Raw genomic sequence first — 25,620 nt, forward strand, 5'->3', positions numbered from 1 at the left:
GAGATTCCCAGAGCTCCTGAGCATATTAAAGGCTCTGGAATGTCCTACAGTATTAAAATCTCAGTATCCTGATGTTTTCCAAACTTATTTCACAATGTAACCATTTTTTATGGAAAACATTTTAATACCAGGTGACACGTAATATTCTGTGGATCTCAATTTGGGAAAATTCTCTAGGTTAAGAAACTAAATCTATAAGTCAGTTTCACCTTCAGACAATGTGATTGGTACTCCAAGCCTACTGTCTTTTATTGTTTTTTTTAATCCTTACCTGAGGATATTTTTTCCATTGATTTTTAGAGAGAGTGAAAGGGAGTGACATGTGACCTGTCCAGGGCGGGGATCGAACCTGCAACTGAGGTACATGCCCTTGACAGGTACATGCCCATGCCCCAAACCCTTAGATCTGCTCTAACCACTGAGAAAAACTGGCCAGGGCTGCCTTTTTTGGTTTTAATCCTCATCCGAGGATATGTTTGTTTTGTCTGTTTGTTTATTGATTTGAGAGAGAGAAAGAGAGAGGGAGAGAGAAAGAAAAAGAGAAACATAGATGTGAGAGAGAAATATCCTTTGGTTGCCTCCTGTACAGCCTTGACTGAGGATCAATCCCACAACCTAGATATGTGCTCTGGTCTGGAATTGAACCTGCTACCTTTTCATGTATAGGACATGCCCCAACTATCTGAGTCACTCACTGGCCAGGGCCAAACCTAATGATTTAAATGAGAATGGGGGCGAAGGCCTTCAGGGGATCCAACTTCTCTTGTATGGCCTTTCCCTGGCAAACTTAATCACAGTAACTCCTGTTCACCATCATTTCTCCAATTCAAGTCTTATGAAATATAAATACACAGTGATTTCAGCTATGCCTTGCTATGTGACAACCAATGGGAATTTCACTTGGAAACACACACAGAAAGCCAGTCATGCCATAATATTCTTGTCAAACTAGGACACTGAGCCAGTTTACGTGGCAAAAAAAATGCACAACTGATGGCTATTGATTTTTGAAAATTAAATAGTGTCACAGGCTATGTTTTTTCCTTCTGAATGATTTTTTCTTTCATTTCTGGAGGCATTTTTACAGTAAAAGAGTAATATTAACCTTGTTTTATGCTTGAGTAGCCTATATTTTTTGTGATTTCTGAGAATGATTTAAAGTGGAGTTGGAACACTTTTTCTGTACTGGCCCAAATAGTAAATATTTTATGCTTAGCCATTCATACAGTTTCTGTCACAACTAGTCAACTCTGCCATTGTAAGCTGAAAGCAGTCAGATAATGAAGAATCAGAGAGATGAATGTGGCTATGTGTCAATATCATTTTATTTGTAGACACTGAAATTTGAATTTCACATCATTTTCACTTGTCCCAAAATATTCTTTTTATTTCTTTCCAAGCATTTAAAAAAATATAAAAGCCATTCTTAGCTTATGCGCCATGTAAAAATAAATGGAGGTTGGACTTGGCCTACGGGACGTATTGTGCTGACTCCTGCTGTAAAGTATCCTGCTGACATTTATTTCTGCAGGCTGGGGCCGTCTGGTACCCATCCCATTCATAACCCTCTAGCCTTAACTCAGAGACTGGGCAAGGAGATGGACTCTTTGCTGTAGATTCTTAACAAATTCACTCTTTTTTGTTTTTGTATTCAAATCTTTTCCTAATCTGATCTTCTTTAAAAATTTTCAAGTGACATTCAACACCATTCTACCTCAGTTTCAGGTGTGCAGCGTAGTGGCCAGACATTTATACAATCGAGGAAGCTATTCCCCACCCCCACCCCGAGCATTCCAGCACCCACCCGGCACCATACACACCTATGACAATACTACAAATTCACTCCTCACTGACCATCTTTTGGTTGATCACTGTGAGCCAGTGGAATACTTGGACCAATCAATCAAATGTAGTGGAGGACAAAATATATTATTTGATAGCCCTACAGACTGGGTTTCATTAAGCGGGTACAGCCTGCAATTCATTTGCAATATCAGCAGGTAGAATTCATTTCCTACTAGGAGCATTTATTCAACTGAGGGGCATCCACCAACTGGGGGTGTTGATCCCCTCATCCTGCCCTACTGTTCTACTTTGCAACTTGTTCTAAAGACATAGCCAGTGTATTTCTGACTTCTGGGCAAACTCATGAATGGGGTCCAGGCAGCAGGAAGAGAAGCTGCTGGTGCCCATCGCTTGGTCTTGGCACCGGTAATGGGTGTCAGTAAATCCCAGACTCCCTGGGGCACCGTGTTTCATAAAAGGGAAGCGCTGGCTATGCAAACTGATGCCACCAACTGGCTCTGGAAGCTGCTTTTCTGGAGAAATTCCAAATATATTCTTAAAAGACCTGCCAAGCCCACATGCATTATGGGCAACCATTTGCTGCCAACCACTGGGATAATAAACTGCTCATGAGCCAGCTAAATAATTTTTCACCAGTAGATCATGAGTGCTATAGCTGACCTCCAACCTTAACTAGTACCGTAGTATCACAGAGGTTAAATCAGTGATACCCTCTGTAGACAAATACCAAACAATGGCTATTTCACTTAGTCTGTGGTGAAAAGAGAAAAAGGCAGACAATGTACCAGGTAATAAGCTTCTCATAAAGCTAAAGATTGTGTCCTTTCTTGGTGTGAGTGTTTTGTATTTAAGGGTTATGGAAATAGAATTTTTTTTTTCATAGTGAGAACTTAGACATGTGATTTGCCTCTCTGATTCCCAGTTTTCTCGTCTGTAACACGGGGGCTCATAATAGTATCTGTCTCGGAGACTTTTTTGCGGGAATAAAAAGATTATCCATGAAAAATGTTTGGCATACACTTGGCACATAGGAGTTGTTCAATAAACGTTAGCTGTTATTACTACCATTTTCATAATCAGAGTTTTTAATGTCCTTACATGGCAAATAAAAAAATAAAAGCTAACCAATGTTGGTTTTCCTTTTCTCTCCCTGTTTTACTTTTTTGGGGGTGGGATTTTCTGATTGGTGAAATTTAGGTCTATAATTATAAGTGCTATGTAGATAACTTAAGTAGCTGAAATTGGGGAGGGCAGGACACAAAGGTGATCTGTTTTAATGAGGACAGTCATTCATTTATATGAATGATGCTTGGGCCAACAGAATAGCAATGTGGATGGAGAGTTTATTCAACATTTATTTTTAATATACAATAATTGGAAGTTACTAATGGTTTGATTATGGGGTAAGAGGAAAAGAACAAAATCAAGAATGAATCAGATTTTTGCTTGAGTAGTCAGGTAGATAGATGGCTGTGATATTTTCTGAGATGGAGAATAGGGGGTGCTGAAGGGCTGGGACATGTTTGGGTTTAGTCAAGAGTCCTAATTTTGATGCATAAAATGATTGTGCAGCATCTAAATGGTGATGTCAAGTCGGGGTCTGGGGTTGAGTGGCCAGAGATGACTTTATATCCCTCTCTGATATAAAGGCATGGGGATTGGTGAGTCTTCCTTGGGAGAGAATGTGGAAGCAAAAGAGGGGAGGAACCCTAGTATTTAGAAGTCAAGCAGAGGGGAGCAATTCATCTAAGGAAATTGAGAAGGAACAGCCTGTGAGGAAGGAAAAACATCTGTCCTGAAATGTAAAAGTGAAGGGTGTTTTAAGTACGAGAGGGCAGTCCCTTACATTGAGTGCTCCTGTGTGGTTGCATAAGGTGAGGCCTGTCTATGGGTTTAGGCAACTTCAGGATGTTGGTAATATTGACAAAAGAAGCTCAGGGAGGTTGTGAAAGCATGAGCCAGATTTTGGGGAGTTAGGAATGTTTGGGAGCTGAGGACATAGACACAGCAGGTATAGTCAACTCTTTCAAAACTTTTAATCTAAAGAGAAGCAGAGATGTGAGCCAATAGCTCAAGCTGAATATGATACTAAGGGAGGAATTTTTCTATTAAAGAGCAGATACTAGAGCAAGTGGGATTAATCTATATAAAGGGAAGAAACTAATAATTCATGTAGCCAGGAACCAGGACTGGCTTCCTCCCTGTGGGGCCAATGCAGGCAGGCAGGACAGTGCATTTTGCTTTATGAGCTGCAGGTACTATCTCTAAATTCTTACTAATTTTCTCTTTGAATTTGAGTGTGAGGTCTGATGGGACAATGGCTCATGCCCCAGAGGCTGGAGCTGGGCTCACACACTGCTGCCTCCCCAAGAAGGAGTCTAAGTTGGTTGTTCCTGGTGCCACCCTGGCCCATCCCACCCTCTGTCTATGGCATGAGCCTGGGTGCCAGTGCAGGGATGCTTGGGGATGAGCACCCCCATGACATCCTCAGATGGCCACCCACCAGGCTGGAGTTTGTCTGTTGGGTGGCCAGATAGAGACTATATTTTGAATTAGGAAAAAGGATATAGAAAAATAAGCTTATGTATAAACAGGACAATTATTGACTCCAGGGAAACTGAAACATTGTGCAAGAAGAGGGAACTAATCATGCTGAACGACTTAGCTGCACATACCATTTCCATACTCATAATAATTAGAATATTGATCTAATTGAAACTATTACATCAGATACTGATATTTTGGAAAGATAGGAGCATGTTGGGATAAGCCCAAATGACCAGGAAAGTGAGCTAAATCCTTGCCTGCTATCTTGGAAATTCAATAAGTAATAACTAAAGCTGAAAAGAAATAACAGTAAAATTATATTATTTAGAAGATATGGTGGAAACTACCAAATTTATTACCAAAAGAAGTAAAAGTGTTTATTTCTTGGCTTGGAGAGATTGGAAAGTGAGACAAATGGGTCATAGAACTAATATCAGTGTTTTATAATAGACTTTTAAAAACTATTTGATTCTTAGCTGTATATAAATATAGATATAGATATATAACTTTGGTAAAAATAAGAACATTAAAAAGACAAAATTTAATCAAAATATTAACTATTATCTTTCAATGATTTTGTTTTTCTTCTTTTTACTTTTCTGTATTTTTTGTATACCAAAAGTATACTAGTTTTATATAAAAATAATCTTCATTGAGAACAAGAAATTGAAGCTCAGAAAGGTCAGGTAAATTTCTAATTTTATTTCTCTTGTAAACAGCAGAGCTAGGATTCTAATGCAATTCTGTCTGACCCAAATAATATTTATCTTTCATCAAAGCTTTCAATCATCATCAAAAACCAAGAAGCAAACTTTTCATGGCGCAATATCCTTTCCCATCTCTGCAGGTACAGAGAGCCTCTTTCTATGCCAAATAGTAACAGTCTGCGGCTGTTGTTTGTCTGCTGTATTTGCCCATGTGCCTATTTATACTTATCTAAGTCTCTACTTCCAGAAAGAGGAAAGATTGGATTCCAAAGATACATACACTACACACTATAGCAAAATAAAATAAGTTAAAATGAGGTATGGTGTATTTGATTAGCTAGTTTAATGTTCTCACAAATACTGCTGAATGAGTCACGGTTTTCTGAGGATGTGACTTAGTCCCAAGCTCCTTTTGTTTTCTTATTTATTTTTATTTATTTATTTAATTTTGAGAGAGAGAGAGAGAGAGAGAAAGAGAGAGAGAGAGAAATATCTATGTGAAAGCAAAGCATCAATTGGTTGCTTCCTGCATGCCCCCTTCCGGGGAATCAAACCCACAACCTGAGCATATGCCCTGACTGGGAATCGAACCGGCAACCTTTCAGTGCACAGGACGACGCCCAACCAACTGAGCCACACCAGCCAGGGCTCCTTTTGTTTTATCATCAGTGCCAAGCAGAATCCTGGGCACACAGATGCTCAATGAATATTTGTTGATTTGGCTCACTAGCAAAGCTGTGGCTTCTGGGGAAGTGGCTAGCTTTCCCCCCCCTCTTAAAAGGGTATAAGCGAGCCTTTCCTTGCAAAGGCCTCCATTGGGAATGTAGCATGATGACCAAACGTTCATTCATCTAATTAATGGAAAACTGTGAAGTCCACTGGAAGAATTATATTTGTAAGGAAAGCCTTAATTTATTTCTGTCCTTTTTCTTAAAAATGGGCAAAGTGACAGGATGTAGAAGAGGCACTGATTCCCTCTTCATTTGGACAAGGTGTATGGAAGACTGTCACTTAATGTTGGCTCCTTTGTGTTGCATAGGATGATACAGTGATTTCTGTTCAAGGACGATGCAGTGCTGACAAAGCAAAAGCCCTCTGACTCCTGCTGTTAATTACCTGCCTTTTCCTGGGGTTTGCATCCATGGCCTCACTTTGGATAGCTGGTGACTGTGAAGTTGGTGGGGTGGAGAATGGCAGCTCTCCATGCTTCTGAGCTCAGAAAGTCAGTCAATCCTTGAGGCTTTTAAGGTATAAATCCATTTCCTCCAGATGAATCTGAAGTTGTAATATTATAATAACATTCCAATGGAAGCCCACTTTATTGCCCAGCACATTAACAAGCCGTTTGATAGTAAGTTGTTGGTACGACATTTCTTAGGAAGTACCTGTTATAAATGATGATATGCTAGGAAGTCAACGTGGAAAAAACTATCTTTAAATTTTTTCTCCAAATATAGCTTTATATTGTGGGAAACTTTGCTGATGGTACTTTATCGCCTCCTTCTTCCACGTAACAAGGGTTTGCCACCTGCTACTTGCCCAAGGGGTTCCAGGCAATGTAGATATAGAGATAAACAGGGCAGGCCAGTGTCTGTCTTCAGGGAAGTGACATTCTTGGCAATTTGTCCTGTGTGAAGTCACAACATCATTTAGCCTAATGTTTTGGCAAATGATATTCTGGGCTGATATTAAGATGACTCACACAGTAACAATTACAAAAAATTCCAGCAATAATAGTGGTACATTTATTGAGTTCTTATTCTCTCCCAAAAGTACCCAAATAAGAACCTTTGATACATCTTATTTCACCTAGTCCTCATAATAACCTTAGAAGGGATACTGTATATGACCAATTTTTTTTCATAGGAAGAAACTAAAACTCAGAAAGCTTAAATAATTTACTTCAAGTTCATAGCTAGTAAGTAGTCTGGCCAGAACCCAAACCCAGAGTTTCATGCTCTTAACCACCATATTGTATCTGCTTTATCTTCTAGGATGCTCTTTTTCCAAATTTCAAGTGTCTGAGTGTTACAATAAACTGTAAAGAGGGTTTCCCCTTTTCTTTCCTTCAACACTGTTTATTGCGCAGAATGTTGAGAATGGGGAGATGGTATGAGAAGTAAAGCAAAGGAAATCAAAACATCAGCCCTGGATTCCACAATCAGCATGTTTGTGTTAGAGAAAGACTCAGAAAAACCTGACCTGGCTCATCTGATTCTAAAAGGAGAGATGAAGAAATTCTCCCTTGTTCCCCTGATTCTGCCTCTGGGATAGGTAGATGTGCGATAATAACACTAAGACAACCATAAAAATAGTGGTTAAGAGCCTGGGTCCAGGCTCAAAAAGGTGTATATTGAATTTACATGAATGCTACTGAGCAGACTCAGGTGGGTTGATTCTGCCCACTTTTCCACTGAAGTATTAAGTGTGGCTTTGCGACAGGGACGGGGGAGGGAAAACAACAATGTGAGAGAGAAACGTTGATCAGTTGCCTCCCATACAAACCCTGACTGGGGATCGAACCCCCAACCTAGGTATGTGCCCTAACCAAGAGTTGAACCCATAACCTTTAGGTGCACAGGATGATGCTCCAACCAACTGAGCCACATTGGCTAGGTCAAGTCACTTCACTATTTTGAGTCTAAAACCAGGATTATTTGCAATGTACATGCTGCCTCACATGATTAAATGGCTTTAGTGGTAGAAATGAATTGATTTGGGAGTTTAGAGGAGAAAGTAATGATCAAGTCTATTGATGTAAGGAACATTCAAACCTGTAGTGAATGTTTATGAGTTTACTTTGAGCCAAACTGACGACAATTGCTAGGAAGCAAAATCTCAATGGACTGACAAAATGCTCCAGAAAATGGCAGTTTTACCAGTTATTTTGTACATCAGAAAAAAAGGGGAAGATGTAAGGAGGTTACATGAAATCTAGTGGTGGTAGATTAGGGAGAAAGCAAAGTAGGGAAATCTCTGAGATTGGATAAAAAGTAAAACAGATAGACACATCTTTTACATTGGTGGATATAGGATAATTAACATTTACAGCATATAGAGAGAGTATGCAGGAGAAGATAACCATGAGGGGTTCTGGGATCTGTGCTCTGGTGTAAGGCTGTAGAGTGATCTGGAAAAATGGGATCACTCTGACATTCCAAAGTTATGTTATTATAAATGCAAAAATGACAATAGAAGGCTCACATAAGGTAATGATCACCCTTTGTCAAAGAAAATACCTGCCTAGGACATTATTTCCCACAATGACTTGCTTTTAGTTAGGAAGTTTTTTGTTTGTTCCTTTGACTATATTGTTATTGATTTCAGAAAGGAAGGAAGAGGGGGGGAGAGATAGAAACATCAATGATGAGAGAGAATCATCCATCAGCTGCCTCCTGCATTCCCCCTGCCAGGGATTGGGAGATTGAGCCTGAAACCCAGGCATGTGCCCTAACCAGGAATCAAACCATGGCCTCCTGGTTCACAGGTTGACATTCAACCATTGAGCTACATCAGCTGGGCTAGGCAGTTTTCATTTCAGACCATCCTATGTGGTTACTTTAGGTCTCTGAGTTTGTAAGATCCACCATACAGGCCCGCTGAGCCTATCAGGTCTAGTATGTGGCCCCGTTTTCATCCATAAGTTATATTATAGACATGTTTTGACCCTCAGAAAGCTTGGAAAAACCTTTAGAGGTCCTCTTACTTATTTCTCTTTCCTTCAGGAAGAGATAATGTAATTAATTTGAGAGAGAGAGAGAGAGAGAGAGAGAGAGAGAGAGAGAGAGAGAGAGAGAGAGAGAGAAGAGAGAAGAGAGAGAGAGAGAGAAAAAATACATCTTTTAAAAAGAAGAGTGGTACTTTTTAGTGTTTCCCAACCCTTTCCAAATAAGCTCTTATAATTCCTCATTTGGAATTTTACTCATCGAAATCCTTATTTCAAAAACCAAGAAACAAGTGGAATGTTTCCTCAAAATCATCAAGGCAAGAAACCAAAAATTGTCACCTAAGAGAATCTATACTTGGCTCTTCTCATCATCAAGCATTTCATGAGCACTGACCCAAGAGACCACGCCACCTACGTATACACAGCTACTGCTTTTGACTTCTCGGTGCTGAGGTGTTAAAATGGCAGGTGTAAAAGATCATCTGCATTTCATAGCCCCATTCAGTAGACTCTGTCCACATGTTCATGCTAATCTCATAGAAATGTCCTTTGGGGATCGGCTCATTCTATGAGCTTATGAGTGTAATAGTTTTCTACTTGGGAAAATGAAAATTATTAAGATACAAAAGAGTGGTTGCTTGTGGGGGGAATAGGCAGGGAGAAGATATTAGAGGTGCTGATCCTTAGTAGGACCAGATCCACAGGGGGCTAGATCTCTCCATAAACATCTGTGTTCAGAGATGCTCCCCCTGACCTTGTCGCCTGTGTGAAATCCCAGCACACGCTCTTAGAGCCCCACAACTTTATCCTTCCTAACATTCAGTAGCAGTTTTAATTGTCCACTTATTTTTGTGACTGTTTAATCCTTAAGGGTTTCTTTCTGTGTGGAGCCTTCACAGGACCACAGGCTCCATTTGGGTAGAGGTTAGATTTCTACTCTGTTATTACTGTATCCTCCTTTACTAAGCACTGTGATTATGGCATCATATAATACAATGTTCAAGAGATATTCATTGACTAAATGAATGGGCATTTTAAGCTAGTCTGGAATCTTGTTTTAAACAAGGTACTTCGGTTTAGCCCAATCTTTATTTATTATTTATTAGCTACTAAAAGACAACTGATAATCACTTACAATGTTCTTCTGTTTGTCTTACAGTCAACTTTGACCACTTTGAAATTCTGCGAGCCATTGGGAAAGGCAGTTTTGGGAAGGTGAGAATCCAAATGAGTAATAGAGCTATACAATTCAGGGAACAGAGTCCATGATGTTCAGATTACTGAGTTACTGGGACCACCAGGAATAATTCAGAGATGTCAATGTAAGCATTAAACCTTTTCATGTGGGAAAGATGCCACCTAATTTCTGTTCTTCCCAAGTCATACCATGTTTTTATTTTTTTAAAAATCCTACCATGACAAATATACATATACAGTCTAATTTTTTGGAAGAAACTTCTAGATTCAAACCCTGATTATTTGCTTCTTAGTGGAGATGTATCTTGAGAATATTTCATATTGAACTTGAGTTTTAAAAGTATTGCTGTCTACATTATCAGGCTTTATATGAACCTCTGAAAATACAAAAATATGTCAAAAATATGGACATCGTGTTTCATGTTATCCCTTTCTGAAAAGTCTTTTTTGGTTCGTTATATCACTTATGGGTACAAACAGAGATTCTTTGCACAATATCATTCAGCCTGACAGCTTTGCCCATTCATTTAAGTCACTCAAGCAGAATGAGGATGGCATTTGCTACGGGAAGTTTCCTGACAAGGAGGCAGCTATTTTCTCCAAAATGCTGTTTTAAAGAAGTTCCCAAAGCAAAAACAGGCAAATTCGTTTGAGAAAGCAAAGATTTAGGAATTTATCTTGCACATGGGAAGAAAATGAAGTTTTTTTTACTCTGAAATCAGAACTAAGTGGCAACTTTAGCGTCAGAGAATTTGCAAGTGATAAGGCCCCCAAGCCATGCTGAAGAACGCATCTGGTTCTGTCGCTCATCACTACGATCCGCCATCTCCCTAATCACTTTCTCACTCTGGTTTGCCCCAATAGGTCTGCATCGTTCGGAAGAACGATACCAAGAAGATGTATGCAATGAAGTACATGAACAAACAGAAGTGTGTCGAGCGCAACGAAGTGAGAAATGTCTTCAAGGAACTGCAGATCATGCAGGGTCTGGAGCACCCTTTCCTGGTTAATTTGTGGTAAGTGGTTTTTTAAATATAAATTTTAATTGATTTCTTAGAGAGAAAGGAAGAGAGAGAGAGAGAGGAAAACAACACACATTGATGTGAGAGTGAAGCATCGATCTGCCGCCTCCTGCACACCCCCTACCCCGGCAGGGGGATCGAGCCTGAAACTCAGGCATATGCCCTGATAGGGGATCCAGCTAGCAACCTTTGGGTGGACAGGATGATGTCCAACCAACTGAGCCACACGGGCCAGGGCTGTGGTGAGTGGTTTGATTGCACCTCTGAATGGAGATACCCCGTCTTCACCCCAGTACTGTGGTATGAGCGTACCCTGATTTCTAGGTGTGCAATTGCAAAGTCCTTCTTAGGATCTTCCCCAAGGACTCTTGTTCTCCTCGGTGTCTTTGACTGGATAATGAAACAAAATAGCTGTTTTATTGTCACCAATAAGTACTTCTTGGTCTAGTTGTCACAGTTTCTCTTGCCCTTGAGATCAAGTTTTATTTTTTAAGAGCATTGTAATTAAATAGATTGAAGGAATGAGTTCAGGTGTCTCCTCACTCATTAGGTACTTTCCCCCATTAACCGTGGGGCAGAGACTTTAGGTACAAAGTGTGACATCACTGGCTGACATGAGGTTGATCTACAGAACTTGTACTAAGGGCTTTCTCCTTTAAATGATTGGCAATAACAGAGAGGTCTCTGGTTTGATCCCCAGTCAAGGCACATGCCCAGTTGCAGGCTCAATCCCCAGGAGGGGGTGGGCAGGAGGCAACTGATCGATGTTTCTCTCTCATAGATAGATGTCTCTATCTCCCTCTCCCTCACCCTTCCGCTCTCTCTAAAATCAACAAAAACATACTTTCAAATGATTGGCAATAAAGCTGATTTCCTTGAAGTGAGGATAGGTGCTGCCTTTCTCTCCATATAGGTTTTAACAGAGCTGGAGCTACCTTAAGTGATCTGTTTTCAAAGCCATTATTACAACCCCACGCTTAGAAAATGGTGAGGCTTGCCTTATCTATGACTTCCTGCTCTTTTCTTGTGTGTGGAGGTCTTTCTGTGGCCGTCTCATTTTGCTCTACGTTTGAAGGCAGCCATTATGCTCAGAGCCAATTCTTAAAGCTAATTCCGTAGGACTGTCATTTAAATATGCATACCAAGCAGTGCTTACTTGCCAGCAAAGGCAAGAAAAAGGTCTTTATCCAGCGAATACTAATGGAAAAATAATTGACATGTCACTGTGCATTTAGGGACATTCCTCTGGAGGAACGAGTGCATGAAACCTGTCTCTCTCCATCTTTAATGAACACACTTCACTTACTATGCACTTTGCTCAAATGCTATCCACTGCCACTGAATAGAAGACGGTTCCGTGTGGCTTGGAAACAGGTCTATTATAGCTTCTGCATGACTGAGACATGGGAGAGTCTAATTTTGGCTCAGGCTCCTGTATTCAGGCAGTATTTTAGAGTGGCCCATTGAACACGCTGCCATGGAAAGAGTTAAACAGGCAGCTCTTTCTTCTCCATCCTTAGCAATCATCATCAAATTGCCTTTTTCCCATCTCTCTCCACCCTGAAAATGACGTGCTCTCACTTCACAGGCTCTTTTTGTCCAAAGTCGCATTTTCCTTCTTTCAAAGTTCACTCGACTAATTTTCTCTTTTTAAGACCAGGAGCCCTTCATAAAGACAGACTTAGCCTTTTACCCTTCCCTGCTTGTCTCTCATCACTGAGTAGGTAAGGCTGGTTTCATTCTAATCCTGTTTTTTTCCTACCACATGGGTGGGTGTTATGAGACTTTAAGCTAGCCACAGTTTGCAGACTTTGCAATCTGCTGACATGGTATCATTCCAGATGACTTTCTGTTCTCCATGGGCGCTGACTTGGTGACAACATGACGTCTACCCCGTCCTTCCATCTTCTCACACTGAGTCTCACAGTGGAACATTGGGCACCATTAACATTGAGAGAGGAGAGAGAAGAGACACCCCACCCCTCATCCCATGATTCTAGCCCCACGTTCAGAACTGAAAACTGGAGGGGTACCATTCCTCAAGGTACAGCAGAAAACCTTTGTCTTTCAAACCCTGAGCTAAAGATCTTCTAATAAATGCTATCTGGCTCTAGCCGGTTTGTCTCAATGGACAGAGTGTCAGCCTGCTGACCGAAGGGTCCCAGATTCGATATCGGTCAAGGGCACATGCCTGGGTTGCGGGCTCTATCCCCAGTGTGGGGCACACAGAAGGCAGCCAATCAATGATTCCCTCTCATCATTGATGTTTCTATCTCTCTCTTCCTCTCCCTTCTTCTCTTAAATCAATAAAAATATATTTTTTTAAAAATGCTGTCTGCCTTAGTAAGTACAGCACAGTAAATGTAAGTCACTCTTTCCACGACTCTTCAGCACCTTGCAATACTTCTGGAGGTGTGATTGTGAGCAATCTTTATCATTAAGTCACATTGTTCTAAGGTAGGGTTAATCGATATGACTTGGGTTGTTTTTGTGAATGAAATGAGACAAAGTGCTATGCTCAGTGCCCAGCACGTAGTAAGCATCTTACAAATTCTAGTTCCTTTCCTTGCCCCATTAAGGTGAAGCATTCTGGACATGCTCATTATTAAACACCCAAAGTACATTTAAATGATGCTTGGAACAAGGCATCATGGGAAGTTGTCGGGGGTGGGGGGTGGGAAGGAGGAGTCTTCAACTTATTCTCTATAAGAGCTTATGTTTGTCTTACTTGGTTTTCCACCCTCATTCTGCAAATCAAACAAAAAAATCAAAGCATCCCCAGTATATTATGTACAATTGAATCAAGATTTGTGTCTTGGGTTTAACTGGACTTACTTTTACATTCCCAAAGCTTCAGGAGCCAATTTTCTTAAGTACTGTACGGTGAGTAAAATAGCAGCAATATTTTTTGAACTCCTTGTACCCCTTTGTGTATTCTAGTTTACTCTAGTTTATTGATATGCAGAATATGCTTCTCAATATTGCTTTCAATAACCTTCTCATGTATTCCCAAAATGTCCCTTACCACAGGGATGTGTTCAGAAAATTCTGGGTTTCAGGCTGAGGGAAAACACAAATTGTTTCCTTTGTAAGCAGGTTTATTTTGTTTAAGATAGTACGTACCTATATGGTATTTGAAAACTTTTCTGCTCATGTCAGTCAATTGAAAAGCGTACAAAACCACATCGAAAAACAGAAATTTTGCAATAATCCTATCACCTTGAAATAATCACCCCGAAGGCGTTCCTGTGTACTTCCCAGTAAAATATCTGCATTCGGTTTTCTGTTTTTGATCATGCTTTAGCTTTGTTCACTTCTTCATTCATGTATGTATTTACTGAGCATCACAGACAAGCTGTAATTAGGGTTGCCAGGTAAAATACAGGATGTACGGTTACATCTGAACTTCAGATGAATAACCAATAATTCACAGTATATGTCCCAAGGATTGCACGGAACATATTTTAACTGGAAATCATTCATTATTCATATTCCTAACATAACTGGGCTTCTTGTGGTTTTATTTGCTAAATCCAACGACCTCATTGTAAGAGGGACCCACACTGCGGGGAAGCCATGTCAGCAGGAGTGAACAGAGCGCCTGACCCGCCTGACATTTCCAATACCCGGGAGAGGCCGACGTGGTCAAATGGCACATGGCCCGGGCCAGTGTGGCTCAGTTGGTTGAGTGCCCTTCCATGCAACGAAAGGTCACAGATTCGACTCCCAGTCAGGGCACATGCCCAGGTTGCCCACAACCTGGGTATGTGCCCTGACTGGGAATCGGGGTGTTTGCAGGAGACAGCTGATTAATGTTTCTCTCTCACATCGATGCTTCTCTCTCTCTCTCTCCCTCTCTCTTTCTCTCTCATATCTATAAAACCATATTTAAAGGAAATGTCACATAAATATATGAACTGTGAAAAGGGCATGAGAAGTATAAGGGGGAGTGTGTGTGTGTGTGTGTGTGAGTGTGTGTGTGAGTGTGTGTGTATGTGTGTGTGTGTGTGTGTGTGTGTGTGTGCTGAAGAGTTTTGGGGATGGAAATTCACTAGCCTGGGAGCAGCAGTGTCAAGGGTGAAAGAACATTCTGATTACAATTCAAATCTTCCCAGGCTCCACGAACCTGGCCCCTCTCTGAACACAGTCATCAGATGTAGGCCAGGTTATACAGAGAAGGCTGCCGACAGGGCTGGCATACAGGAAAAGCAAATAAAGTCTTCCTGCGGGGCCCGCGCTCAGGGCTGCTAACAAAGCCCTGGCAACCCACAGCCTGCAAACAAATGGGCCCCAGCCATGCCCAGCACAGCCAGTTCCCAGGTGGCTTTTGTTAATTGTGATTGAATCTGCAGCTGCACACAGCTCCTCGGGCTCCACTTTCTCCTCAACCCAGCTCCCTCCTGACTCGCTTCTCTTGCTCCTGTGAGCGGAAAGGGTCCATGTGTCATTTCAGCAAATTAGGAGATGAGATGGCCTGTTTCCAGCGGAAGGGACCACTTGTACTGGGCGTGTGAAAAGGGGGTCCTGCCGGATGGCTGAACGGAGCTGAGTAGAAGGGTTCCCTGGAAGACACCCCCATCATCTGTGACTCAGAAACCAGTGTTTCTTCAGGGAATCACAGACTATGAGAACTCAGGGTAGACGCAGGGCATCAACATCAATAACAATAATTAATAATAATAATAATAATAATAATAATAACAATATCGCAATAGTAATAGTGTTCCTATCCATGGCGTTCTACTACTTTTTGGGTTTTACATAGATTATCTCATGTATTCATCCTAACAATCTAGGTTGGTAGGGATTATTATTCCTGTTTTACACTTGAAGAAATAGAAGTTCAGAGAGGTTGAGTAATTTTCCCAGAGTCGCACAGCTAGGAAGCGGCAGAGCCAGGACTTAAACCTAGGAATCCTGACGTCAAAGCCTGTGTGTGCCCTTCTGGCTATACTATACCATCCTCTATAGACATCTTGTGACTCCTTTACATGATCTTGTGGAAGGAAACCGACTTTATTTTGTTTATTGTCTTTCACATCCCGCAAGAATACAAACTCCCTGAAGCAGGTATGTTTGCATGATTTGTTCACTGCCTCATTCCCCAGCTCTTATAATCGTGCTTAGCACAGAGTAATGTTCAGTACATATCTGTTGAATGAATGAAGTGAGTTAGTGGTGGACCAGGTTTCTGGCTCCTGCTTGTTTGCTCTTTCCCCATCACACCACTGCCACCTCTTGCACACTCACAAACATCCCTTCATTTAATCACACCCACTCTGGGTCTTTGCAGGCCCTGATGTCAGAGAGACCCACATTTGAATCCCTGAGTCACCACTTGGTATCTATGTGAATTGAACAAGATACCTTATGTCTTCTGCTTGGTTTCCTCATTTATCATTTGGAATAAGAGCAATACCCGTGGCAGAAGGTACTGCTATGAATATGTACTTAAAGCAGCTCACACATAGTAGGTGCTTAATAAATGGCTTTAAACAAACAACTCAGTGAAGCCCCTTCCAGAATGGAAATCCCCATAGCCAGAGAAGATTCTTAAGTGAGCAAGTTCACTTGATCGAGAGCTGGCTTGGGCATTAGAAAGTCTTCTGTTTTGTTCTCAACTATTAAAAATACAAATCATTCTTTTGAATGTAAATAACATATATATAAAATGTAAATGCAGGGAGTCCTAATGAAAATAGAAATTTTGTCACTCAGAAATAACTATATTACTTTTCTATTGCTGCTGTAATAAATGATCACAAATTCAGTGACTTAACACAAACTGGAGTACTTGAGATTAAAGCTGTTTTCTTATTTTTTATTTTTGTTAATCTTCACCTGAGGATATTTTTCCATTGAATATTAGAGAGAGTGGAAGGGAAGGGGAGAGATAGAGAGAAACATTGATGTGAGAGAGCCACATCAAATTGGTTGCTTCCTGCATGCGCCCTGCCAGGGCCAAGGATTGAGCCTACAACCAAGGTACATGCCTTGACTGGAACCGAACTCGGGGCCCTTCAGTCTGCGGGTCCAGGCTCCATCCACTGAGCCAATCCAGCAAGGGCAAAGCTATTTTCATAATATGCTTAAGACATTATTTCCCTTCTGCCCTGCATTGTTATTTGCACTAATGTTCACAAACAGACATCATGTAGTCAACCAATGAATATATAACTAATCAGAACAACGGTTCCTTATGGGTTGGAGAGCTTAACTAAAAGGTATGTGGCAAACTTTTGGAGTGGCTGAAATACTGTTGCCTTTACTGTGATGCCAATTACATGAAGGTATATATTTGTAAAAATTCAGTATGTGGTACACTTAATACCTGTGCACTTTACTGTAAGTGAATTGTACCTCATTAAAAGAATATGAAAAAAAATTTAAACCCACACATTTATTATCGTACAATTCTGAGGGTCAGAAGTGTAAAATCACACGGGGCTGAAATCAAGCTGTCAGCAGGGCTGTGTTCCTCTGGAGGTTCTAAGGCAGCGGTTCTCAACCTGTGGGTTTATCCTATGTCCCCTTACAAAGATGAGTAAGCCAAAGATGAGAGGTTTGATTCCTTGCCCAAATCACAAACCCAGAAAGTGATAGCAACTCTGGGTTCCAAATCCCACCCTCCAAATTCTCTAAGCTCCTCAGTGTTAACTTATGTTTTCGTTCATTAATTTAAATATGTACCATTGCTTCCAAATCTCTAAAACCAAATTTTTAAAAATTAAATTCAATTGCAAAATCAGTAAGAAAAAGTTTAAAGAGCCATTTAAAGTAAATGGCTGAGAAATGCTAATGTTTTAGTGAAACGAAATCACCACGTGTAACTTACTGCACTCCAGTTTGAGAAAAATTATACCTATTCTACCTTCCCTGGTAGAATTCCAACCACTGGACATCAAAAAGAGAGATGGATAGGAGGACCACATGAGATGAGAGCAAAGGCAGGAAAGATCCCAACCTTTCTGAAGATGCACTTGGTCTGGTTTGACTATAAACACCAGGCAGGGGAAGGGAAGTAGGGCGCATTACAAATGGAGAGGCTAGGAGGAGGGCATGAAAGGCAAAATAAGAATTTCTGTTGGCCTGACTGGGTAGCTCAGTTGGTTAGAGTGTCATCCCAATACACCAAGGTTGCAGGTTTGATCTCCAGTCAGGGCACACAAGAATCAACCAATGAGTGCATAAATAACTGGAACAACAAATTGATGTGTATGTCTCTCTTAAATCAATAAAAAAGGAAGAGAACAAGAACAAGAAAAAGAAAGCACCATTGCCCTCTCCCCATCCCTGGGCAGACATTATTAATCAACCTTGGCATGCTTTTCATTGAGCCCAGACCCAACCTCAGAATCTTGGCCCTTACTATCATGAGGAACTAGTAGCTCAGTAGAGATATGTGTGTGTGCGGGGAGGGGAGGGGGTACTCTAGGTGTGGTAGGTGTGCGTGTGGGGGAGGAGGTTCTATAATTGGTAGTAGTGCTGGGAAATCCTCTCTCTGCCCTAAAATTCTGAGACTGGGCTGGCAACTTGGTCAGCCAGGAAGGAAATTGCCTCTCTGGCTACAGAGATAGAGGCTAGACAACACCCTGAGCCAGATGAACATTTTGTCTCTCCACTTCATCTACACTGAGAAATAGCCAATCAAAGTGTGACTCAGCCCGGTGGTGTGGTGCAGTGGTTGAGCATCAACCTATGAACCAGGAGGTCACCAGTTCAATTCCCAGTCAGGGCATATGCCTGCGTTGTGGGCTCGATCCCCAATAGGGGGTATGCAGAAAGCAGCCAACCACTGTTTCTCTCTCATCATTGATGTTTCTATCGCTCTATCCCTCTCCCTGCCTCTCTCTCTAAAATCAATAAAAACATTTTTTTAAAAGTGTGACTCAGCATGTCCTGGACCTCTCTCAACCAGGTCAAAGCTGCTCAGTCACTCTCAGCATCACCAGTGGCCATTTGCCAACCCATCAATGACCCAAACTCATCCCCCTTAGATTGTCTCTATGCAATCAGTCTATGAGTCTCATGAAGCAAAAAACGTCAACTTCAAAATGTACTTTTCTGAATCCCTGATAAAGACCATGCATAAGAGTCTGATTTAATTGTTCCTTCTTATCATCTGAGCTTGTGTCTTGGGTTTTCATTTTATATGGTTAGCAACATCTTTTATTCCCCTTGGCCTGTTGACTGGCTGTCCTAGTCTCTGAGATAATGGTCTCCAGAGATTCTGTAGAAAATAATCAGTCAAATTTTCCCCAGACAGGCTTCATAAATAACATCTCCGGAGTCAGTGTAGATGAGCCGACAGATCGCAAAATATCACTCCGAGCTCTGTCCAGAGAAAGGTCAGGGCTGAAGGAAAACCAATGACTACATCAGAACGTCAGGACAATAATTGGCAACCTATTATCTGTGATTTTTAAAAAATCACCCACAAATTTTTTCATTGTGTAAATCATGGATTTTTCTTACTTTATTTAAGGCTATAGTTTATGGTTTGAATCAGGCAAGTATGTGTATTACTTTTGGGAGGATTTCATGACCCCCTACAATCAAACTTAGGTACTTCTGAAACATAATAAAAATGGACAAAAAATTATTAGGTTCTTCTGTTGGTCTTTTTTTTTTAAAAAAATGTTTTTATTAATTTCAGAGAGGAAGGGAGAGGGAGAAAGAGATAGAAACATCAATGATGAGAGAGAATCATTGATCAGCTGCCTCCTGCACACCCCCTATTGGGGATTGAGCCTGCAACCCGGGCATGTGCCCTGACTGAGAATATATAGTAACCACAACCTCTAGGTTCATAGGTCAGTGTTCAACCACTGAGCAACACCGGCCAGGCTTTTCTGTTAGTCTTTATCATGGTTTCCTGCACTTCTCTCTCACAGCCCTTAGCACACACTACAACCACATATTTGCTCATGTAAATATTTGTTTATCTGTTATAAATGATTAGCTTCAAGAAGGGGGAACCATGTTCCTTGGTTGACTCCTTTATCTCCAGTAACTATACAAGTAAATAAATATACAATAAATATTTGTAAAATGGCCATTGAATAAACAAATGCTCATTATTGACCAAGCTGTCAGGGGGTGGGGAGCGGGGGAGATGGGGGCAGCTGCTGATGGATGTGAGGTGAGCAAAGCACAAATTCATCACATTGTTCAGTCAAATGAGGAATTTAGGTAAAACATATTAATTTTCCTGATACAATCCTATCTAATAAAAGAGTAATATGCAAATTGACCATCACTCCAACACACAAGATGGCCACCACAAGATGGCCTGCAGGGGAGGGCAGTTGGGGAGACCAGGCCTACAGGGGAAGGCAGTTGGGGGTGACCAGGCCTGCAGGGGAGGATAGTTGGGGTGGGACCTAGGCCTGCAGGGGAGGACATTGGGGGGCACCAGCCCTGCAGGGGAGGGCAGTTGGGGGGGAACCATCCTGGAGGGGAGGGTAGTTAGGAGTGACCAGGCTGGCAGGGGAGGGCAGTTGGGGGCGACCAGGCCAACAGGGGAGGACAGTTAGGGGTGACTGGGCCAGCAGGGGAGGGCAGTTAGGGGTGACTGGGCCAGCAGGGGAGGGCAGTTAAGGGCAACCAGGCTGGCAAAGGAGGGAAGTTAGGGGTGACCAGACCAGCAAGGGAGGGCAGTTGGGGGCAACCAGGCTGGCAAGGGAGGGCAGTTAGGGGTGACCAAGCCAGCAGGGGAGGGCAGTTAGGGGCAATTGAGCCAGTAGGGGAGCAGTTAGGTGTCGATCAGGCTGGCAGGGGAGTGGTTAGGGGCTGATCAGGCAGGCAGGCAGGCGAGCAGTTGGGAGCCAGCAGTCCTGGATTGTGAGAGGGATGTCTGACTGCCCATTTAGGCCCAATTCCACTGGGATCGGGCCTAAATGGGCAGTTGGACATCCCTCCAGTGGTCCCAGATTGGAGAGGGTGCAGTCTGGGCTGAGGGACACCCCCAGCCCCGTGCACGAATTTCATGCGCCGGGCCTCTATTATAATATAATGTAACCATCTATATAGATAGGTTTCTGGAGTGTTCTATACCAGAGAAATGGCTGGGTGCTGGGGAAGTGCACAGAGAAAAACAGAGCGAGGTAACATGTAATTTGTGTTTGGCCAGAATAGGTTAGGAAAGACTAAAGTAGAGGAAAGATGAACTTTGATCAAGGGTGTTAATGCCCAAAAAGTTTCTTTTGCTTGAAATGTACCCAAAAGTTTATTCTGCCAAAAAAGGGATTTTTAAATACATTTTTAAATGTATTTTATTTTTCCCATCACCATTTATCCCCTCTATGCCCTCTTCCACCTTCCCACCCCCTCCCCTCTGCAATCACCACACTGTTGTCCATGTCCATGAGTTCTCTCTTTTTTGCTCAATCCTCCCACCCCTCAACACCCTCACCACCAGAGCTGTCTGCCTGCTTTCTATCTATGAGTCGGTCTCTATTTTACTTGACATTTCTTATAACTCTTACATGGTAGTGCCCTCAAATCCATTCTACTCACTGTCCAAAGGATCTATGTAAACCCTAAATAATCTATGTTTATGAATTTTAACTATATGGGTGTTTCACCTATACATACACATGATACACAAGAGGGAGTGAGGTCATTAGTGTGTTCTCATGGGGGCATTTAAGGTGTGCTTTTTCCTCGGAGAACTTTATAAGGCTACTTATGAGACAGAGAAAAAGTACTATATACATTTCAAATGTTCTCGCTCCACTGGTGGGTTTTTCTGAAGTTAAAAACTTCTGGAAATTTGGCAACATACTCTAGAGAGAGGATATGGAGAAATGGGAACTCCCATATATTGCTGTTGGGAATCCAAAATTATACACCCTCTATGGAGATTAATTAGACACTATTGAGCAAGAATTGCATATGCCTTTACCTTTTGTTTTAACAAGTCTTTATCTTAGGGAACCGACTTCTAGAAATCTACACCAAAGTCAGACTGGCCAGAATACAAAAAGACATCGGCATAAAGGCTTTCACTGTTACACTGTCAGTAACAGCAGAAGACTAGGAACAACCTGAACGCCCTACATAGGGAACAGGCAGAGTGTCATTATGGACTTAGGATGTATTTATCTCAGCTTACATTTGTGTATGCATATGTACACTAGACCTTTACCCGTATCAAATATCTTTATTTATTTCTATCTCTGTCCAGTGAGAAATCCTAGTAACAGTAGCAACCAGATTACAGCAAACACATCTACCTCCCAGATAGTCTGGAACAGGACATGTGCAAGGTAGCCAGCATATCTTTTCACATCAGAAAGTCATCAAGTTATCAAAACCTCCTAGGGTCATTTCAAAATAGCACATGATTCAACTTAACTATTTTTCTGCTGGTCAAAGAACAGTCATGAACTGAGCATCAATAAGGATGATGGTATCAAACCCGGGAATTCATTAGTTTAAATAAACTTACTGATTTTGGGGGGGGATTCTAGGAAACTGACACATCATTTTGAAAGTGACAAATAAAGACTTAAACTGTCAGTCTGCTCCATGTTTCCATGCTTCTGTTTCTCTTTTGTTTGTCAGTTCATTTTGTTCATTAGATTCTACATGTTAGTAAGATCATATTATATTTGTCCTTCCCTGTCTGGTTTATATCACTTAGCATAATAATCTCCAGGTCCATCCATGATGCCACAAAATGTAAGATCCCCCTCTTTTTTATAGTTGCACAGTATTCCATTGTGTAAATGTATCACGGCTCTTTTATCCATTCATCTATTGATGGACACTTGGGTTGTTTCCAGATCTTGGCTATTGTAAACAATGCTGCTATGAACATAGGGGTGCATATAATCTTTCAAATTAGTGTTTTGGGATCCTTAGGATATATTCCCAGAAGTAGGATCACTGGGTGACAAGGCAGTTCCACTTTTAATTTTCTGAGGACACTCCATATTGTTTTCCACAGTGGCCGTACTAGTCTGCATTCCTACCAACAGTGCACTAGGGTTCCCTTTTCTCCACATCCTGGCCAGCACTTGTTTGTTAGATTATTGATGATAGCCATTTTGGCAGGTGTGAAGTGATTTCTCATTGTGTTTTTTTTTTAAATCTTTATTGTTGAAAGTATTACAGATGTCCCCTTTTTTCCCCCATTGGCCACCTCCATCCTGCTCCCACCCCGCTTCCAAGTCTTCACCACACTGTTGTCTGTGTCCATGAGTTATGCATAAGTGCATATAAGTTCTTTGGTTAATCTCTCCCCACCCCCAACCTCCTGCCTTCCCTCTGAGATTCCTTAGCCTGTTTCATGCTTCTATGTTTTTGGATCTATTTTGTTCATCAGTTTATTTTGTTCATTAGATTCCACATATGAGTGAGATGATGTGATACTTGTTTTCTCGGACTGGCTTATTTCACTTAACATAATACTCTCTAGGTCCCTCCAATGCTGTCTCAAAGAGTAAGAGACCCTTCTTTTTATAGCTGCATAGTATTCCCTTATGTAAATGTATCACACATCTTTTTTATCCGCTCATCTACTGATGGGCACTTGGGCTGTATTTATAATAGCTAAGATCTGGAAACAGCCCAAGTGCTCATTGTGGTTTTAATTTGCATCTCTCTGATGATTAGTGACTTTGAGCATTTTTTCATGTTTATTGGCCATCTGTATATCCTCTTTGGAGAAGTATCTATTCAGGCCCTTTACCCATTTTTTCATTGGATTGTTTGTCTTCCTGGTGCTGAGTTGTATAAGTTCTTTATGTATTTTTGATATTAGCTCCTTATCAGATGTATCATTAGCAAATATGTTCTCCCATTCAGTGGGTTCCCTTTTCATTTTGTTGATGGTTACTGTGCAAAAGCTTTTTAGTTTGATGTCGATATACATAGACACAGACAACTGTGCAGTGATAGCCACATGGAAAGGGTGGTGGGAAGTAGGTGGAGGTGGGCAAAGGGAGAAAAATGGGGATGGAAAGAGACTTTGCTTGGGGTGATGGGTGCATGATGCATGGAGCAGATGATGTTTTATTGAGTTGCACACTTAAAATCTGTATGATTTTTCAAACCAATGTCACCCCAATAAATTCAATTTAAAAATTTAAGCACTTGTTTTACCTACTTTACTTTTCCTAATAGGAAACTAATGACCTATTAGTTTTCAATTGATGAAAGCCAAAATTTTTCTTTATAAAAGTCCTCTAGCTAAAATATAAAGGAGAAATGAGAGAATTGAAATATCACATCCCCTAAGGAATTTTTGGTTCTAGACATTCAGATGATTAATGGCTGATAACACCATGAAAAGATACTTTTATTAATTATATGCCTCCTGATCAAAGATTATACACCATCTGTGAAATAGTCTTTCCATCAAAAAATCAAATCTGAATCCGAGCAAGCCTCCAGATCTAACCAATTTTCACAAAATACAGAGCTGTGGAACACTTAGAAAGATGTGATGTGAATGCAATCAGCAAAATTCAGATTGCGGAAATGCTACAGAAAAAGTGATTTGGTTTCTTCAATAAAAATTACTAGGATTAAAAGAAGAGTTGTCAGGTAAGCTATAGAATTAAAAAAAAAAAAGATTTTAAAGGCACATACACCAAAGGTAATATGTGAATCTTATTTGACTTCATTTAGAAGACCCAAATAGTCTATAATTTTTTTAAAGGAACATTTAAAGAACAATCATGGAAATGTGAACATTCAGTATTTGATGAAAAGTACTAAATAATGTATGTAGATTAGAAGCTGATATATTTGTGTTAGTTCCTTTCCTGATGAGACAACATATATTACTATTATTCCTGTTTTAATAAATACATTTGACACATAACATTGGGCAAAGATAAGGTGTACAACATGTTAATTTGATATATTTACATATTGTAATATGATTGACATTGTAGTGATAATGAGCACCTCTATCATGTTACATAATAATCCTTTCTTTTTAGTGCTTAGAATCATTAAACTCTAGTCTCTTAGCAAGTTTGATGATTATAACAAAATATTGTGGTCTACATTCACCCTACTGTGTATGTTTCATGGCAAGGAAATGACATAAATATATCAGAGTAGAAAAAATATTTTTGTTATATTTTTTAGGCTTTTAAAATATAAAAATATGAATACAAATATTTATAATCTTACCATTTAGATAACTGGTTATCTTATTTCCAAGAAAAATTTTATGCCTATAGTGACATATATATAGTGACACACACACACACTTTAATAGCTAGTAGCTCAATTTTGAAAATGAAATGTATTTTTATAAACACTGCCTTTATAATTATTTAAAGTATGTGTATACATTTTGGGGACATCTATATGTAATATATTTATTTTTCTTTCATGCTTGTGTGTATATCCTTTTTAAAATATATTCTAAGTATCAATATACTATTATGCTAGTTATGGTATAAACATTGCATCTATATATTATAATGTAAATTACATACTCTAATGCATATTATAGTATGAACATTGTTCTTTCCCTCACTTTGTCTTTATAATATAATATCATAAAATCTTTTCATATCAGAATATAGATCTGCCTCATTTTTTAAATGTGGCACAACCTATAACATGAATTTACCATAATTTATTTGCAAGTTCTATTGATGGACATGCAAATTGTTTTTTATTTTATATGACGTAAATGAATTTCCTT

General features: G+C 40.5%; 1 protein-coding gene across 2 annotated transcripts in view; it reads left to right on the forward strand.

Annotated features, from left to right (window-relative positions):
• The window catches only part of STK32A (serine/threonine kinase 32A), an 89,656-nt gene that overhangs the window by 12,627 nt on the left and 51,409 nt on the right, over positions 1-25,620 (forward strand). For both annotated transcript variants that reach the window (XM_059698789.1, XM_059698788.1), the window contains 2 exons: positions 9,887-9,942; positions 10,789-10,940. In XM_059698789.1, the coding sequence (XP_059554772.1) occupies positions 10,822-10,940 (119 nt within the window). In that variant the 5' untranslated portion in view covers positions 9,887-9,942; positions 10,789-10,821. The remainder of the gene's footprint in view (positions 1-9,886; positions 9,943-10,788; positions 10,941-25,620) is intronic.

The sequence above is a fragment of the Myotis daubentonii genome, chromosome 5, assembly GCF_963259705.1.
Source record: "Myotis daubentonii chromosome 5, mMyoDau2.1, whole genome shotgun sequence".
Lineage (NCBI taxonomy): Eukaryota > Metazoa > Chordata > Mammalia > Chiroptera > Vespertilionidae > Myotis > Myotis daubentonii.